Raw genomic sequence first — 18,871 nt, 5'->3', positions numbered from 1 at the left:
AATTGCGTTTTGTGCGTTGTTCGTAAACCTGCATACAGCAGTCTATTATCGCGTCTTTTGCTTGAAACATGAATCTGGACAATAGTGCAACGACAGAGAGCATAAGTTCTCATCATCTCGAACACCGGACGCCGCAAACGGTTGTGAATGATATACACTTGCGGAAATAAATATAAACACACGATCCGGATAGATCGTATGAAAATGCACGCAAATCGTCAAAGTGCCACCCTACCAAGTAACAAAATGCTATAGGCGTAAGTGTAAAATAGTACATTTGAATTCATTATTACTAAACGTGGAACAACTAATAGTTGGTATTATTATTTACAGGAGTGTACTTCAACAACCTGTTCTGCCGAGCCCTCGGAGACATGTTTACCATTGTAAAGAACAAGTGTGTGCAATGGCGATTCATTTATACGAGAAGAGAAGGCGAAACAGCCCGGTAGCAGGTGTTACCGAGGACACCAATGTTCGTCTCGCCAAGGGAAACCGGTGACAAGGTAAACGTTTCCTTCATTGAGTTTCAAGTGCAATTCAATGTACATTTACTGTTGGTTCCAGTTTAATTTGTTAACAACGGAATTTGCCGGCAATTCGTGCTGGCAACGCATTCACGGGTCGAGGTTCGTTATCATCACGTGAATTTGGTTCTGTAAAGCATGATAGACTTGCCATCACATTTTCGGCCCCGGCATAACCGTTCCGGAATGTACCGGTTTTGTTAAATTTGCGCACATGTGATAAGTAACCGCAAAATTTCCATTTCGGTTATTTTGGTAACGATAACCCGTGGCTGAAAGGGCAGCGAGAGCAGTTGCTAACCGATTTGTTGTTGGTTGGTTCCGGATTCAACCAGAATTTTGTTCATTCAATACTGGTTTCGTTCTGTTTTTTTTCGCTACGCGTTTGGGCACAGCCCAATCGTAAACAAACGTACGATCCGAATCCCTTCCGGATGGTTTACGACGAGACCGATCATGGCCAAAGGTTAGCTCTAGCGCATATGTTGACGCAATGGAATAATGAAAGACGCACATTCGCACGCCAGTTTGCTTTCTGTCTTGAATTGAGGCTAATGATCATCACTTTCAATTGGAATTGCATCCAATTACGTTACTTTGCTGACTACAAGGAGGATTGTTGCTAATTGCAAAATATGCTCCATTCTTTCATTCTGAATGTCAAAATATTCCATAAAAATGTATTCTAAACCTAGAAAAAAAATAAGTTCTGGTCCGATCTCTCTCACTACAGCTTAATAATCATAAATGCTCTCGAACGAGCAACAAACAAGTGAATCAATGTACATTACCGTCATACGATTGAATTCATCACTGTCCGCCTGACAGTCTAGACACTCCTCCAAAGATGCGCGCGATACATGCCAAGGCTGGCACGAGAAAAACAGCTCCTCGTGGATTGAAGCATGCAAGCTGAAGGATTCAGGACGGAATGGTAGCGGCAGCTGGGTAAGCACTAAATTACGCTACTAAACACTTGTTTATTCGCCACCCCGTATCATGACCCTGATGGCAAAATGGGAAAACAAACAACAAACACTCGCATCAGCAGCAAAGCACGCGATCAACAACAGCGGCACGAACGTCGCTAACGTCAAGCGTCAAGCTGCAGCAACTGCTCCAGGGGCGTTACCCGGAGAAATTCTCGCACCTCTTCCGGTACGGAAGCGAGAAACTGATCGAGCTGTTCGGTTAGATGCTGCTGTACATCCTCAGCGTTACGCGCACTGTTCGCTACCTTGCCGTAAATGTGGTAGAACAGTTTGAAGAACTCATTGAAATTTCCCTGCGTCGACAGGGTGTGGTTTGTGGTCGTCGACAGATTGCCGGTGCGATTGTGCGACCGATTGTTGGTGGCACATTCCGTAAGATGTTGCTTCAAATCTAACCGGCACAGTTGTTCCGCACGGTCCAGCACATCCTTCGGGATGTTGACGGTACGGGCGAGTGATAGACCATAGCTTTTTACCGCTGTGCGACCTTCGGTGACGACGTACTTGTACCGCAGGCGTTGAACACCATCCACTTGGACAGTTTCCGTTTGCAAACAGAGCTGTGACACGTTGTGATGTATCTCCAGCGGTCGCAACAGATCCATACAGTGTGTTGTTATGAAAATGAATGGTTTCCGAATTGATGCCAGCGTCGGTATCATTGGTTCCTCACGCTGTTCCCCAAAGTAGCCAACGTGGTCAATGATACGCTCAAGCAGCGCCCATTTCGCACTGGCCGTATCGGGAAGATGGGTATCACCATACAGTTCATCTATCACGACCAAACTGTTCGCCGTCAGGCAGTGCCGCACAAACTGCAGCTTGTTGTACATCTGGCAAGAATCTGTGTCATCCTGCTGAAGATTGTCAGCATCACCGAAGATGGTTAACAGACGGTCAACGATCCGGACCTGAGCCTGTGCGGCCGGAATGTAGCATCCCAATTGTGCCATAATCTGTAAAATACAGATCGTTTTCATGTACACCGTTTTCCCGCTCATGTTGGGACCCGTAACGATAAACGCATTGTACTCGGGTGTGGAGATCTAAAACAACATATAAGTTGAAATTAATTCCTTCCCAAAAGTATAACCCGCCTCCATAAAACCTCGCTACTTACCACATTGTTTCGTACAATCTTTCGTTCGCCGAAGAAGCTTTCCAATAGCGGATGTCTCCCGGCAACAATCTTTGTCTCCTCGCCAAAGGTTGGCTCGCAGAATTCTTTCCCCTGGCTAACGGTAGCAAGTGCCTGCACCACATCCAGATCCGTTAAACATCCTACCAGATTATACACCGCGTCTATACTATCCCGAATACTCTCGATCAATCCCCGTATGATGCCGTAACTAATTTCGTCAATTTCTTTCCCAACCGCACTAAGCTTGTCATTGAACGCCATCAGCCGTCCGTTGGAAAGCGTGTACCGGCGGCCGGTGCGTGTTAGTATCTGAAAGTTGCTGTTCAACTGTTCCGCTACATTATCCACTTCATCGTTTGCCAATACGTACAGCAAATGGAAACCGTTCTGTTTGGAGTGATGGAGCTTTAGCTGCATGCGAGTTGCGAGACTTAACTCTGCCACATATTGACGAATCTCGTCGATAACTCCGGAATACAAGGACCGAAGCAGGTCCAGTATGGAGTTGATTTTGGCTCGGACAAGAAACAGCCTATTGTAGGTTGTGTTTCGTTCGACCGGACTATCATCCAACACTTCGCATATCTTCGCGAGCAGATCAGCGTACGCCGGTTCTTCGAGCGCTTGTTTCAAATCGTTGAGGTACTCGGCGTGAACGTCTCGCAACAAGTCGCGCAGCTTTGGCACTACTTTCAGCACGTTCCGAAGGCTTGACGCTTGGTTGAGCATATGAATGGTATTTTGATGAGTTGTTTTCTGTAAAAGAATATATTTTTATAGACAAGTAAATGACTTCTCTCGTTAGACGTACCATTCGATCAATGTCCACCGATAGCTTAAGCAATCCTCCAACATCCTTAACCTCGGTCAAAGTTCGGCGTATTGTTTGCAGAAGTGTTGGCTTCCCTAGCAATTCCCGTATGCAGTTTAGGCGCAGTTCCAATCGCGTACGACTCGTCCATGGCTCAATAATGTTTGCCCGTAGATGGCGCTTACCGATGGAGGTAATGCAACGGTTCATGAACCCAAACAGTGACTTCCTTTCGTCACCTTTCTGGAGCGGTCCAAGCAGCTCCAGCTGCCCTATACATTCCACATCCATCGTCATCGTGGACATCTTATCGATGTAACTTAGCTTAAGCGTTCTGGTAGCAATCTGTAGCAGAGCCGTTTCCATGCAGTGTCTAAGCAATGCGCCACAGGATGCCATTCCATAGTACTTGTTGTGGATCAGCCCTCGAAGCTTCGCATAATCACGGCTGCACAGTTGCGACATGTAGCTCTCGGCGATACTATCATTGAAGTACGATCTTCCCAAGCCGAGCACTTTCGTTTGCGGTAAGAATTGGTGGATCAATTTAGGCAGATACGATGTCCCGTTGGCTAGTGCGTGCTCAGAAAAGTACACCACAGTTGGATCGAGACTGTGCAGCGTTGTGAGCGTTACGGAATACCAAAAGTTGTCGCCATACTGGGTGATCTTGAGATGCGGCGAAGTTACATCTATAGCTGCCAGGCCGACCTCAAGAGCTGCATGTCCACGACCCTCTGCAAGTACCACAATAACATAAGCACCGTCTCGTCCGGTATTGCTTTCGGATCGATCGGGTTGCCCAGAAATGTTAGGGATGCTTGGTGCCGTGTTATGACGAACACCTATCAACGATCTGTTTCGACTGTATGGCATAGATCGTTCATTTCGGTTCAAATCACGACCACGTAGTCCGGCCGGCAGTCCAGCCAACAAAGGAGGAACACTTTTACTACGGTATGGGATAAAATTCATCTCCCAAAATGGCTTTACCTGCTTGCTATACACGATAAACACCTGCACACTAGATCGCGGTTGAAAGTGAACTAAATTTGCATGTACCTACCAGCCAACTGCGATGCTTTATCCTGCCACCACGCACTACCAAGGCAAATGCATATACTCGCCTCAAAACAGCAACACATAAGTTCAATGGCGTGTATTTCGAAATTGTATATTACTTCCCTTCGCACACAAACGCACATCCTCCCGAAGCTCCCGTCCCGTTGGCAGAGAGGACGGGCAACAGTCGTTTTCGGTCGTCCAGGTCCAACGGAAACGTTAATATGTACCACACCGGTTTTTAGGTTCACAGTTTCTTTTTCATTTTTACAAAAACATTTGGTTTTTTTTTCTGCACAATTTTACAATTAGCGTTACGTTGCTGCTACTAATTCACTTCCGTGTTAGTAGTATTCACTACTCCCAAATACTACCGCTCACACCATGCAAAATGTTTCACAGTGGAGTGTTGTGTGTGTTTTGCTGTTTGTTTGCGTGTGTGTTTTTTTCTAAATGCCGGTGAATGTTTCTTTTTTTGGTTTCTCTTTCTATTTCAATGTCTCGCAAACGGGTTTGCAACTATTTTTGATGCCACTGTGCTATCTAATTTGCAGTTGTTATGTTCAAATTTTGCTGTTTTTTTTTTCTCTTGTATGTTTCACTTTGGTTATTTTAGCTTTTGTTTCGTTCCATCACGCTTACCCTGTCTTTCATTTACTTTCCACTTTTCGTACCACGCACACTGCACACATTCTTACACCAATCCATCCAGCCCGTTCCATTCCGCTGTTTTGTTTTTCATATACAAGTAACAATTCTGTCACATTTCGGCGGCTGCCTTATTGCGATTTGATTACACCGTCTCCTTAATAATGCAAAGCTCTCAAACACTTCATTTACATGTTTCCAATACATTGTTCATCATCATATTGTGTTTCCATAATGTTCGTTTATCATTACCAATTACGATCTACATTCTTCCACCCGTTTTGCAACAACTATAACGACTAGCACTGTATAATATTTGCACAAGCTTTGTTTTTTCTCCGCTCTGTTTTCTTCCTTCCATTTTACTTATCGCTTCCCAAAATTTGCCCAATTTTTAAGCGATATTTTATTACAAATTTGCGTTTAGCTTTGTTTTGTTTTCCTTGCTGTCTCTTAGTGTTTCGCGTTAGTGTGATTTTTTTTCTGTAAGTATTGATTCGTTTTACTTATTTTCTTTACGTTTTTTTACACCTCGTTTTGCTTCTCCCTGTCCTTCATCTCGTCCATGCACGCCAGTTACGGCAGTTTCTAGTGTGAGTTTAATAGACTGCAAAAATCACGGTCGTTTAACACACCAACCATCAAATGCTTCCCTGCTCAACTGCTAAGCTCTCCGTTTAGTAGGAAATTGAGAAAAGTATATTTTAGTTACACAAGCATCATATTTACTTGCTTAGAAGCTTTCGTTTCGGGTTTTTTCCTTCTTTCTTTCCTTCTGGGCTCTGTTTACTGTTTTCGTGTGTTTGATGCTCTTTAGTATAGATGTTTTGATTTGCGTTTTCTAGCTTGCGATCATTGTGTTTGTGACATGCGTAGCGTAATCCCTTTTTTACACGCAATGTGCTTAAACACGGTAATGCCATTAAACAAAAGCGATAAAAAAAGAAAAGACCTTGCATGATGAGTAGGTAGCAGGTGTGCTAGGGTATCGCTCGGTATAAGTTTTGATTTCTTACCCATTAACTAATGCCCTTGCATTGCTCTGTGAATATCATCAGATGTCAGTGTAGAACGTTATCGAATGCTATCTTTGAGTATCCTCTGTTTGTAAGAATGTGTGTGTGTTTATTTTGTTGCTGTTTAGATATTTATTAGCCTGTTTATCTAATTATGGACTAGTGAAACAATTGCAACAAACGTCACATCTTGAGCTATTATACCTGTCGATGCCTACCTCCCTAACGTGCGACTCACCGCTCATAAGACAGCATAGTATGAGTATAATCGTCTGTTAGTACGCAATTGGCTGGCGCAGTGTTAGTAGTCAAAGCCCTCGCAAGCTGAAGCCGTTGTTCTCAAAGACACTAACTACCCGCTATAAACCCAACGTGAAAGAACATTCAGTTCTTGTGAACTAGTGATAACTACGAGCAATCGAAACGGTAATAGTAATGAAATGAGTATCGTTACTGTGACAAATAAAGCGACAACCGGTAATTTAGCATCAGCAAGAGAAACATTATCCATGATTTTGATTATTCTATAAAACCAAGATTACGTTTAACTAGAAAAATAATGCTTGCTTTCGGAAAATACGAGCTCTTTGCTTAGTCTATGCTTCTACCTTTTAGGTGACCATCGGGGTTTTTTCCACCTATCGGTTGCATTTCTGCATTGTAAGTCTACTACCAAACTGCCAATAATGGAGTTGTCCGCTTCTCATCAACGTTTAGGCAATAAAACTAATAAGCGTTCGCGGTTCGTAGATTATTTGCATATTACTTGGATTTTTTGTTTTGCATCCTTTTTTTAAGTACATCATCATTCCCCTTTTTATATTGCGCATCACCGTGTGTATGAATACTCAAGTATAGGTTTGATTTTTAATACATCATATACTACGTTTATCATAGTCTCTTTTCTTTGCCGTTATACTTGTATTGTTGCGATATTGTGTGTTTTTTTTTTGTTTTACACCGCACTCGTATAAAATGGTGTAGCCAAGCAAAATATATTAACATAATTATTACACTAGCCCCATCAAATGAAGGAAAATAAAAAAGCAAAGCTTTCAAACATGGATGCCACGCTCGTACACACTCGTATTGCCGAACGAGTGCGTATGCTTAACCGGACACTGATACGAATTGCACTATAACTGTGATTTGTTTTTTTTTATTATTTTTTTTTTAATGTTGACATTATCGTAAGTACTCCTTCGATGGACATCATCACTACTAGCGAATCGGTTGTGAAATGGCAGCAATTAGACTAAATTTTGCACAAGTGCTAGTTGGTAAGGGTCTTAGCTTTCAATGGGTTACTTCGTGCCACGAAAGTGTACGAGCTTGAGAAAGGATTAGACAATCAAAGTCAATCGACCGTTCACTTCTTCGCATATTCCCCCTTTTTCCGCTAGTCTATTGTAGTTTCATATTTAGGAGCATTTAAACGATTCATTACCACATCTCCGTTAGCTACTGTGTCACCATTGAATACCATTGTTTGTTGTGTTTTGTAAAGCAATAGGTAGTCGTTTTTGTGTGAGTAGTATATATATATAGTACTAGTAGCTTAAATTTTTGTTTTAATCTTGCTTTAGCTTGCTTACCTATCATTCGGTTCGCTTTCTGTTTCTTTGACTAGCTTAGATAAAGATTATGGTTCCATTTTTGTTTCGGCACATCTGACGCTCGGCGCACGCCATTTGCAATGTTTGATGTAGACGTACTGCATGTCCGAGTTCGTTCCAAAACACTTTAGCTTTCTTCCCAGAGTAGGTTTTTTTTGTATCTCCCGACTATTTTCTTTTACCAACACTTCTCTTGCCTCTCTATTGCATCTTTCATTTCCATCTTCAGTGTCACAAAGATAAGTATGTTGAGGTCTAAAATCTTAATTCGATGATCCATGGACATTCAAGATTCAAGTTTGCAGTATTTCTTCCCCTCTCCATATTATTTCTCTTAGGCGATGTGTGAACATGTTGTCACGAAACGTATTCCAATCCGACTGTATGTGTGTGTGTGTGTGTGTATGTGCGTGCGTGCAGTATATAATATCGTACTTTACTTTCAGAAACGCAAAACTCTGTCTGGGGCCTTAAAACTCCCCAATAGAATCGCTCATCATGGAGTTTGATGAAGCCTTAAGAATAGCACAGTTTCATTTGCATGACATTATGGGTACTTTTTCGGGACTTTTCTATTCGTTCTATTTAAGCTTCAATGAGTTTCTAAAATGAGTGTCTGACTTGTGTATTACCGTCACTGGAAAGTAGCTTTTACTCGTGATGCTAGGTTTACTCGATGCGTTTGATACGAAATTGACCATATTACGTGATTTGGTTTGTTTTGCTCTCAATTACTCAGACCACCATTTCGTTTTGCTGAATCAATTTGGAAAAGTTGGTTCGATAGACTCAATTCACCCAGTTTGACGATTCCCGGTCTAAAGTGCCACTTCTCCGACAGCTAGTGTTTAATAGTAGCGATAAGTAGTAGAAATAGCACTAGTAGTTGTAGTATATGGATTGTTCGTCTGCTGGAACGGTATCGGTTTCGCCTAGGCGTAGGCCACCGTGGCTGACCGTCACACCGACACACCACCGGTGTTACCCGGATTGCTAAAGATGGAAAGGAAGGATGTAGGAAGAAGGCCGCTGAGAAGGCCGTACATGGGAGTTGAGAAGTTTATAGTCAGATCTCCATTTGATTAGCAATTAACTCCATCAGCTCGCCCGAATCGTCAACATCTTCGGCAGTTGCGATCGCGATCGCAAGCTCTGCGTCACCGGGGACGTCCGGACGAGCGTTGATGAGCGGTTCTGCGGTGCGTGTAGGATTCGGTCCGGCTACCTCCTCTATCTCAGGAGGGCCACTGTTCGCTGAATCCTATCAGAGAAATAATTCTCATACCAGCGCACTACCGGACATGGCCGCCGGCCGTTCCGTACTGCGTTCCCGTTCACGTTCCGTGGATTCCGAGCTAAAACAATGCGTGGAAAAGGAAAGATATTAAAACAGTGGATGGACAGTACTAAGTACGACGTGACGTGTGATGAACACTAACATATTCGTTAATAAATTTTGATGTGTAGTATACATGAACTGTCCAAACAAATTCTCTCAAATGCATCTCCTACGTTCGGGTACACTACAGCAATATCATGTGTATTAAAGCAACGAAAAGTATTTGGCTACCAACGGCAACAATAGGCACACAAATAAACACACACACATACATACGCACAAGAGATACTTACCTCGAGCGTACGGTTTTGATTTCGATTTCATCCGACGATACGGAGTTCTTGTTGGACGAAGTGGCCGACGAACGGCGTGTCTTTCCAATGCTAGTCGTATCGTAGAACGTTTCCTGCTCGATGTCAGACTCCTTCTAAAGCCGAATGCCGGTGACAGTGCCAGTGATGGAAAACACGTGGAAGCAGCCGCGTGCGAAGGGAAGACGGAACATCCGGACGATCACGGGTCACAAGTGGGAGGTTTTTTGTTTTGTGGTGTAAATGGAAGGGCGTGTAAATGGTCCCGCCAAATATCCGTACAGTGTGAAAATGAAACGGAGGTCCCAGAAAAAAGGTTAACAAACAAACAAAAACCAATTGGATAAAAAGCATGCATAAAAGCAGCGAACGAGCGCCGTTGCAAAATAATGGACGAGAGATAGAGCGCAAAAGAGAGAACGCAGGTGGATTCGGAGCGGAAAACGGAAGCAGGCACCAGCGGGTTACAAAGGTTACAAAACTCACGCACACACGCACACAAAACATCCGCTCGTTCCGAGCGAGTGCCTGTTGAGAGTGACTTCCGAACGACGGACCCCGGGGTTTCAAATGCTACTAGCGCATTCTGCTCTACTTACGTGTTTGTTGTAGTTGATGCGATCGCTAGAATCGGACCCACAGGATATACTTTCGGCCACGCTGTTAGCCACCTTGTTGTTGTGCTGGTTCGTCGGGCTACTCAGGGCGGGATAACGCTTGGAGCAGACCTGCGCCTGAATGTGCTCACAGATACGCCGGAACCGACGGATATTGCCGGAGATCAGCGTAAACGTAATGGCGAACAGCATGTCACCGACATCGCCCTGCTTGCAAATCGTATTGATGTCTACCTGTATCCGGACGTGCCGCTGGAACATCGTCGGCCCGGTACCACCCCGCTTGTACTCCACTCGGAAAGACATTGGCGAAAGGACGCTATGCGATAGCTCAGTCATCTGCAAACGAGGGCAAAAGATTATGTAGCTCGTTGGCAAACGTATGCTTCGCTTCCTCTGTAAGACTTTTCACTTACCGATAGAAAGGCATGAATCAGGTGAGCTTTAACCGTCGCTAGTGGCTTGCCCTTCACTAATACTGTGAACGTTTCGTCCTTTTCGGTCGTCATCAGGTTCCCGAACCAAGACTTTTTCGTCAGCTCCGGCGATGATTCCGGAGTAAGATGCACTTCTTCGGTTGATACTGGGCAAAGAGTAGAGAGTAACATGACAGTCAATTATGTCTACATTTCCCAAAATTGTTCAAGACTATCAAATGTGGTACTACGAACAAAACTCAGCATACTTTAAAGCGTTTTGAGTAAAACGCACGTGGAAATTTCCTTCCGTGGGAAGATCTTCGCCACTTCGCCCTACAACTACTTACTTTGCATTTTTCTACGATGAAACTTTGGACTTCCTAGGAAACTATTCTTAATGTTCGTCAGTCGTGTCTTCCACAGCTGGCTGCCGGTAGTAACGGCCTGCAGCTGTTGTGGACTGCCGAGTATCGGCGAGCCCGGGATGGCATTGATTGATGATGTCACTGAAAGGTGGCAATACAAAGGGGAACGACCATTAGCATGTGTCGTGCTGCGCACCTTCCTGCGACCTGTTGTAGGTACTCACTGTTGTTGGAGTCGGTTTCCGAAAACAGCCCAACCGTTACGGCCGGACCGGAGTTAGCACGATGGTGAACCGGTGAGGAGGAATCGATGACCTGTGACTTGGTGCTGCTTCTTGGCGAGTAATTCGAGTGTCGGTTTGAGGCCGCATTTGGAGATGATGGTGGATGGAGTTGATCTGAAAAGCAATGCCGAAGGTTAATATTGTAGAGGAAGTGGACAATCACATCTGGATCCATACTCAGTGGTTGCGAGGAGTTGACTACGACACCGCGCGTTGGACTTTGATATGAGCTACGTGACAGTGGAACCGACGAGGGCGACCGACGGCTGCCGCTGCTGGTGCTACCACTGTGACTACGATGACCATTGTTGAACGTCTGCCGCCGGGAAGTAAGCGGTGAACCCTCACTGATCTGACCGTACGCAAGACTGCTGCTGCCATTGATTCGACACGTATCCAGCCGTTTCCGGGGCGGGTCGGCGATCTCGATAATGTCGTTGCGCGGTCTCAACACGTCCTCTTCGTCCTCGATTGCCGGTCGCCGTCGTTTTCGATCCAGCAGTAGGAAGTAAATCACCTTCTCCGTGTTATGGCTGGCGGATAGTGAGATATAGCAAGAAAAAAAGGAAAAAAAAACCATATCGCTATTGATTAATTCGTCCCCCTTTTTGCATACTTTTAGGCGCTAGTACAAGGTTCTTCGACATTCGAACGAACTTCCTGGCGAATAGCCAGGAAATCGAATCAACTGCCGTGCTTGACCTCATTTACTTACTGTGGGCTAAGCAGTTCCTGTATCAATTTGTCCTTTTCCTTGAAGCAACCGAGCGAACAAATGGCATTGAGCACGTCCGTGTCGACTGAGGACGCGTTCGGGATGACGTGCGTCTGGACTACCTCCATCATGGGTAGTTCCAGCTCTAGCTCACCCTTACCACCGGCTGTCACCCACGGATGTTTGTTGATTTCAGCCAACTGGCGAAGCGTAATAACAGCGCAAAAGGGAAAACATTATTGCTGGTACACAGCGATGGTCATCCGTCTGTCCAACAAACCGGGTCTACTTACAGTAAGCCGCTTTTCCGGATTCACCTCTATCATGCCCTTTAGCAAACTTTGGCAATCCGGTGGCACAAAGTGTGGTATGTGAAACACGCCACGTTTCACCTTTTCCAGCAGCTGCCGCAGGTTGTCATCGTCGAACGGAAGGGCACCGACCAGCAGCGCATACAGGATTACTCCGCAGGACCACACATCTGCCCGGCGGCCATCATACTTTTCGCCCTACGGTCCCAAACAACTCGGTTAGAGTGAAGGTTCACGAATGTTTCCTGTTCGTCGATGCGCAGGGTTTAGCTACTTACCCGAATCACCTCCGGACAAGCGTAGTGAGGCGATCCACAGGATGTTTCCAACATTGAACCAGCCGGCTGCAGTGACGCCATTCCAAAATCTGCTATCTTAATGTTATTCTTGTCGTCCAGCAACAGATTTTCCGGCTTCAAATCCCGGTGGCTAACGTGGAAGATGAAATATAGACGAATTGTGAAAGCAATGGCGTCAGCAACAAATGAAATGTATCGAGAGCAGCACCACTTTCAATCGTGGGAAGAAATTTAATTACGAATTGCAATATTTAAATCCACAGCCCCGGTATATTCAGACGATACTGCCAATTGTGTCCTGGACGGGTGTTTGTGCACCAAATCTCAGCATAGATGCCACTAGAGCAGGGAGAATAGAATTTTAATGCAACCAAAAGCCCTGAACACTCCCTAGGCACGGACGACGCCAGTGAAAGCCTAATGCTTCACACCTACAAATTGCGGGGAATGGACACACACTTCGTCGTCTGTGTTGAATTGAGTTTTTTGGACCACAATCAAAACATTTACAATTTTCCGTTTTGCCATTTCTTTCCCCTAGAGTATGGTATAAAGTGCCATAAAGTGTAATTTAATTTAATCACAGTCCAACAGCGCCGTACGTACGTACGTGGCGGACCAACAGTACTACACCCGAGCCAGACAACGTTTTTCGATGCGTTGCTTAAAAGTTGTTAGGAGTTGTTTTGCGTCTTCTCCTTTTTTATGCGTCCCGAGCAGTGGAATAGCCGACGGTCACGGTACCGACGATGGCTGGAGGCGTGCGTCTGTTTGTCGTTTTGCCAAGATTCTTGCGCTAACAAACCATGGGCGCCTGGGAACCGTCACTCTTTGTTCCACATGACGCTGGAAATTTCCGATACTTTGATTCGGTTGTATTTTGTTTTTTTGTTTCACCATATTTTTTCTAGCTCTTGCAGCCGTGGATACGGTTTCTTTAAACTTTTCTTTGTGGCATGTTTCACCTAGCGAACCAAACCCTGTTCGTCAACCTACGCATCAAGCAGAGGTTCTGCTTTTCCCCCGGCCCACGTGCATTCGGCTTATTGTGTTTGCAAACGAAATATATCATTGTATGCTATCCGTCGAACTGTAGCATAACACAGCATCTTGTGATTAACACACTAAATACGTCAGTGTGATACATTTACATACTTTCTTGCTTGTGGCGTACCATTGCGAGCGCCTGAATGTATGCAAGCACGCAAACATGCACGGCTAGTAAACTTGGCACACGACCTCTAGCAATTGAATTAAAACATATACCGCGAAATGAAAGCAATAATGCTACCACCAGTTCCATGCGGCACGAAAATGTCACCGACTACAACGATCCAACTGACGCCAACCCAGCAGGAATAGCTGGGCCGTCGGTTCGGAGATGTGTGCTTTTCTTCTACGGACATCCACTGTACAGTTCTTTGTCTTGTCGCATGAGGAAGAAAGATCGAAATTCGATTCACATTGAAATTATAATTTCCCATTGACCGTACTGGGATGTTGTTGAACGACGGAATGAAGCTAATCCTCTTACAACCCTTTTTGGCTAAGGGTTGAATGGTGCAAAATTAGAGTACCATAGTGAAGATAAAACGTTGTTTTACTTAGTAGAAAACCGTACCAATTCGTGGTGGTTAGTAAGCGGATTAAAACAATGAATTCTTGGTAGCATATCCAGACAGGTTTCATAGCAGTATTGGTAAAGGCACTACCGGGCAACATCCACAACTTTATTGGGTTCAAATCTTAAAGCAACCGGGAGGAAGAAAATATATATAAAAAAGAAGACACAAATCCTTAAAGGGAAAATTTTTCCAACATTCCTAATGAAAGAGAACTAAATTTTGGTTTTATTCGTTTTCTTGCATTCGATTAATATTAAATGCGAACCTTTCGCTTTACTTTACAAAGTTCAAAGATCGATTTTCACTTCAAAGACATATCCCAAAAATTACCAACCGGCACCTTTTTGTTTTTTTTTTGGGGCTCAAAAATCTCCCACAAAAGGAAAAACCTTTTCACTTGAAATTTGCAATATAATTGTATTAACAAACATACACTCAAAAAAAAACACCCCAAACCAGAACACAAAAACTTTCGCACAAAATAACAAAACGCTTCCAGCAGTGGTGGTGGTGTGCGGGAAATCTTTAAAAATTCACCGCTGCAACAAACGCCGCTAGCTGTGAATGTGCGGCACACGCGTAATTGGCCAAATTTCATTCCGTCCCCGAGAAAAACTAATCGCGCCCGATGACCCGAAGTACGCGGCCCACAAAGCACATCATCAAAACGTCGCCGCAACATCCTCCCACGGGTTCGTTCGAAACACGAAGCCAAAGAAGGAAAAAAAAGAATACGCTCAACAAGTGCCTTTTTATGGGAAAATCTCAATTGGACTCCTTTTTGGGTAGTCCCTTTTTTTGTCCTACGTCACCTTCTCGTTGTTGATGCTTTCGCTTTTACGATCGATAAACGATCGCACAAACGCAAACGGTTCGCGTTAAATCCTGCGGTTTATCCGTGAGCTTTTCCACTGCTTCCCAGTGCTTCAGTTGGTTAGTTTTACCTTCCACCCCATTAGCAACGGCACGTTGACCAGCACGTTCCGCAGGCACTGGAAGGTAGTGTACAAGACCTGCGACAAGTGCGAATCATAAATCAATTATTCAACCAAACGCTAACGCAACGGCACACGGAAGGTGGCGATGACGTGTGCGAGTGTGCTACACACACAGTATAGGGTATCCCGGAACGGACCGGGTTCCTATATTTCCGGGCACGACATATGATCTTGCTGTTTATGCAAAGCACTGACAGGCTTTTTCCGGTGTGCAACATTGCGGCACAGTAGGTAATTTGGCGATTTTCTTTATATCTTTATCTTTTGAACACCTTCATTTCTAGGGGAGGGTAAGCATGTTGTCCAAACACTTGCGGACATCGGAAATGGTGTACCAAAATAAAGCACAAGTGTCGTGTTATTGTTTTCACCTTCGCACAAAACCCTTTAGATGACATATGCGACTAAGAAAATCCCCTTTTGGGAGTATTGTGCTGTGCGCATTACATAATGTCAGGCGCTATCGAAGTTAACTACGAGCTCGGGGAAACAAGCTGGTTGTGTGTGTTTTTTTTTGGAAACATTGGCACAATCTGTTGTGTCATCTCTCGATGGCGCACTACGTGCACATTGTGCTACAAAACCAAACAACGGTAGCAAAGTGTTCCTTGTGGATGAAGGGTGAACGAAACGAAAAAAAAACAACAACCAAATGGTCAACACTTGGTGCACCGGTGATTACTACCGTATGTGTCGTAAGCACTTTTGTAAGGATTCACTTCCACTCAGGAAGAGGTTGGAATATCTCCCTGTTGGTTTCTACCGTTGGCCATTTCCTCGAGGTGTTCCAGTCATATGCTCACAGGAAATAACGCAAAAGTAGTGTTTTTTTTGCGTTACATTGCTTCTCGTCATCCGATCTGGTTGTATCACAATTTATTTCACACCGTAGCCATTTTCGTTACTGCCCTACCCTCGACCAGGTACACAAAGAAAGACCTCCCACAACAACAACAACAAAAAAACCGACTTCCACTTTAATGAGATACTTACCATATCGAGTGCGAATGGCAAAAGTCCAGGGCGGAGATGATCTGACGGAAAAACTTTCTCGCCTCCTTGGGCGTTAGGCGGCCCTTCTTTACCAGATAGTCAAACAGTTCGCCCCCGGACACGTGCTCCAGTACGAGATATCTACGCGGGACCAATGAAGAAGATGCTAATTAAGGACTGCGCGCACTGCCAGCCTGCTGCCCGGCATCGATACTTACAAGTATTTTCTGTTTTCGTACACATCCGTCAGACCGAGGACGTGTGGATGGTCGATTAGCTTCATGATGGCAATTTCTCTCTCAACCTATCAACGCAAGGATGGTGTTGTAAGAAAAAAAAGAACAATCCATCCCAGCAGGGAGATGTTTTCGCGATATTGGATCGAAGAAATTCCAAATGTTCAAAATATGCAAAGGTATGCAATCCCGCATAGCATCGGTAGGAAAGCAACAAAATGACATTAGACCACATTCCCCGATCGCAGCAGGCCAATGAACAGTAAGCGAATCGTAGTAGCAGTAGCAGTAGTGGTAACAGTGGATGATGATTGTTGACGAGAGAAAGAGAAGAAATAGGATAAGAAAATTAATTAAACTTTCAACACCGTTGCTGTCTGGTGTGTCCGTTCCTTCGGGCCGGATGTTTTTCGTAGCACCGCGAATTGTCCGACAAGAAGCCCTGCAGTTACTCGCGCAGTTCTCGCTTTGGAACGCTTCCGCTACGAGAAAAGGTTGGTGAGTAAACAGAAAACTCGTTCTTTTTTTTTTTGCTCGCTTCGCATATGTTTTCCTACGGAACTAATCCGTCACTTTTGCTCTGCAACTCGGCAAACGTTTCCAAGATAGGAAAACCTGCGGCATCCTGCCGAACAATTCGTGGAGTATCCCGGCCCGGTACGGGCAGACAACAAAGAAACGCTATTGGGGTCGGTTTCCATTACTTTCATCAGCACCGACTCGCTGAGTTTCTCTCGGTTAATAATCTTGATGGCCACCTTCTTGCCGAGGACGCAGTGTACACCGAGCTTCACCAGACCCGTCTGGCCCTTGCCGAGCGTTCGCTCGAGCCTGTACGGACCGACGTACTGGTGGCCCTCGGTTGTACCACCCGTGCTGGGTGTTGCATTTTCTTTCTGCACTTCGCGACTCATCCTTTCCCTAGCGCTACTACGGACCGATGTCAGGGAATCTTGCTGGGAATCCTTCCGCTACGTCACTCGGACGAGAAGCTCACCGTGGAGCTTTTACCGCACAAGAGATGATATCCTGGATGCAAGGGATTTCCCTGGGGGAAGCACACAACCTCGCACACCGCACAATGTTGGACGCGCACACAAACGCGAACGTGGTGTGGAGAAGGGTCACGTATGCATGGCGCACTTCTGGACACTAAGGTTTTATCTCGTTCGGAACTTGCAACTCACTGCCACTGGACCCGTTTGTCCACACTCACGCACACAACTTTATCCACCAAACGCTTTTGCTTTAGCTTGCTCTATTTCGTTTGGGACATTCAGTGGGGACAGCTACACGATACACGGGACACCTTGTGGTTGTCCATTCACTTCTTGCGATCCCTTTAGTTCTTCTCACATTCACTTCTAACACTACGGATAACGATGTAGCGAACTATTGATGGATTATATTCCTTCGTTTTCGTATCGGCGTTTGGCCGTATGCGCCTGCTGTATGATTCCTTCTAGCCACGAGGAAATCTGAACATGCTCCTGCGATTGGGCAGCTTACACACACAACACATACTTTTCTGCCCCGAAGGCTCTCCTTTTCTTTTTCTTTTTTTGGAGGAAATTCTTTGCACAAATGCACAAAAACCTGGTTAGCTGGTGGCAAATAATTTTAGCCTCCGAGTGGAATGAATGGAAAACCAACCGAAAAACACACACGCACGGCACGTGAAAAGAGGAATTCCCTTTCCGCCCATACACGCTCTCACACACGCATACGCATGCACGTACGTACACGCCCACAGCGCGCACGGAACCGTTCGAAAACACGGCTTCACAAAGAAATGGCCCGTCCAACGTGCACGGAACGGAAGTCGCGGGGGGGACGATCCTTTTGGTGGGTCCTTTTTACACCACACTTTTTTGAAGAACGAAACCGCTGGGGCAGTACTTAAAAGCTGCAATCTGCACACTTCCCAAATCGATTGCGCGAACGGGGTAAGGTCGTTGTAAAAATTTTCCGCACACGCGAAAAAAAAGAGCCCCACCACGGACTGCGTTTTGTGACTGCTGCGCGACACACTACCACGCGACAGAGAGAAGTGGTCCGTTTTCGCTACACCATTCCCGTTCAAGAAAAATCGATACATCTCACCATTTTGCGCGGCTCACCACGAATGGTGAGAAACGTGCGCTTCTCACCACGCGTGAGCACGTTGCTTTCTCACCGCGGTACGGTGCGCGCATGTGCGTCCGTTCACACACTGCTACTCACTGCTCGCTGCTCACGATTCGCTTCTTGCATTTTTGACAGGAAGCGCAATTTTTGCCTTTCTGCTATATCCATTTCCTCACGCACACATGCTGTAGGATACCGTCCTGGCCGCAAGATTGTGTGTGTGTACGTTTGTTTTCTTTCCGTGAGGGGTTACACAAAACGTCAAGTGTCTTCACGGTGCCTGTTTGGTAAATAAGAAGGGGTAGCTTAGTTGGGATGATTCATCATCGGTGGTGGCATCTTTGCACGGTGTAAATGAAGCTCTACTATAATTAAAGCAACGCAAAATAAGCTGAAATTATTTGCCAAATTAATTTAAT

General features: G+C 45.1%; 2 protein-coding genes and 1 long non-coding RNA gene across 6 annotated transcripts in view; 1 reads left to right on the top strand and 2 right to left on the bottom strand.

The window, feature by feature from the left end:
- The first annotated feature begins 856 nt into the window (after positions 1-856).
- The window catches only part of LOC125770558 (uncharacterized), a 35,323-nt gene continuing 17,308 nt past the window's right edge, over positions 857-18,871 (top strand). The window contains exon 1 of one of the 3 annotated variants that reach the window (XR_007419217.1): positions 857-1,475. This is a non-coding gene — a long non-coding RNA (uncharacterized LOC125770558). The remainder of the gene's footprint in view (positions 1,476-18,871) is intronic. The other 2 variants (XR_007419216.1, XR_007419218.1) reach the window with 2 other exon arrangements.
- LOC125770546 (mutS protein homolog 4-like) lies at positions 1,469-4,547 on the bottom strand. Its single transcript, XM_049440252.1, has 3 exons — positions 3,472-4,547; positions 2,640-3,416; positions 1,469-2,565 (listed from the first exon to the last, which is right to left on the bottom strand). Exons 1-3 carry the CDS (start codon positions 4,444-4,446, stop codon positions 1,621-1,623), a joined length of 2,697 nt encoding a protein of 898 aa, XP_049296209.1. The 5' UTR covers positions 4,447-4,547; the 3' UTR covers positions 1,469-1,620.
- Positions 4,616-18,420, bottom strand: LOC125770550 (serine/threonine-protein kinase BRSK2). 2 transcript variants are annotated; one of them, XM_049440255.1, is made up of 13 exons: positions 17,030-18,420; positions 16,308-16,393; positions 16,090-16,230; positions 12,453-12,603; positions 12,157-12,372; positions 11,864-12,063; positions 11,326-11,681; positions 11,089-11,262; positions 10,847-11,005; positions 10,497-10,663; positions 10,063-10,419; positions 9,446-9,579; positions 4,616-9,168 (listed from the first exon to the last, which is right to left on the bottom strand). In XM_049440255.1, exons 1-13 carry the CDS (start codon positions 17,237-17,239, stop codon positions 9,093-9,095), a joined length of 2,427 nt encoding a protein of 808 aa, XP_049296212.1. In that variant the 5' UTR covers positions 17,240-18,420; the 3' UTR covers positions 4,616-9,092. The 2 variants fall into 2 exon arrangements, with proteins under 2 accessions (XP_049296212.1, XP_049296213.1); XM_049440256.1 differs by having other exon boundaries at positions 9,446-9,576.

This window comes from Anopheles funestus, chromosome 3RL, assembly GCF_943734845.2.
Source record: "Anopheles funestus chromosome 3RL, idAnoFuneDA-416_04, whole genome shotgun sequence".
NCBI classification, from domain to species: domain Eukaryota; kingdom Metazoa; phylum Arthropoda; class Insecta; order Diptera; family Culicidae; genus Anopheles; species Anopheles funestus.
Note: the sequence above shows the minus strand (reverse complement) of the source record. Positions and strands in the feature narration are given on the sequence as shown.

What these genes read in the sequence shown, in the direction of transcription:
- LOC125770546 (XM_049440252.1), bottom strand. Translation starts at nt 4,446, where the DNA reads ATGAATTTTATCCCATACCGTAGTAAAAGTGTTCCTCCTTTGTTGGCT. An exon ending in CGGTGGACATTGATCGAATG is followed by an intron (nt 3,417 to 3,471) that starts GTACGTCTAACG and finishes ATTCTTTTACAG; the next exon opens with AAAACAACTCATCAAAATAC. An exon ending in AGATTGTACGAAACAATGTG is followed by an intron (nt 2,566 to 2,639) that starts GTAAGTAGCGAG and finishes ATGTTGTTTTAG; the next exon opens with ATCTCCACACCCGAGTACAA.
- LOC125770550 (XM_049440255.1), bottom strand. Translation starts at nt 17,239, where the DNA reads ATGAGTCGCGAAGTGCAGAAAGAAAATGCAACACCCAGCACGGGTGGT. An exon ending in GCGAGTCGGTGCTGATGAAA is followed by an intron (nt 16,394 to 17,029) that starts GTAATGGAAACC and finishes TTGCGTTGATAG; the next exon opens with GTTGAGAGAGAAATTGCCAT. An exon ending in ATCCGGAAAAGCGGCTTACT is followed by an intron (nt 12,064 to 12,156) that starts GTAAGTAGACCC and finishes ACGCTTCGCCAG; the next exon opens with TTGGCTGAAATCAACAAACA.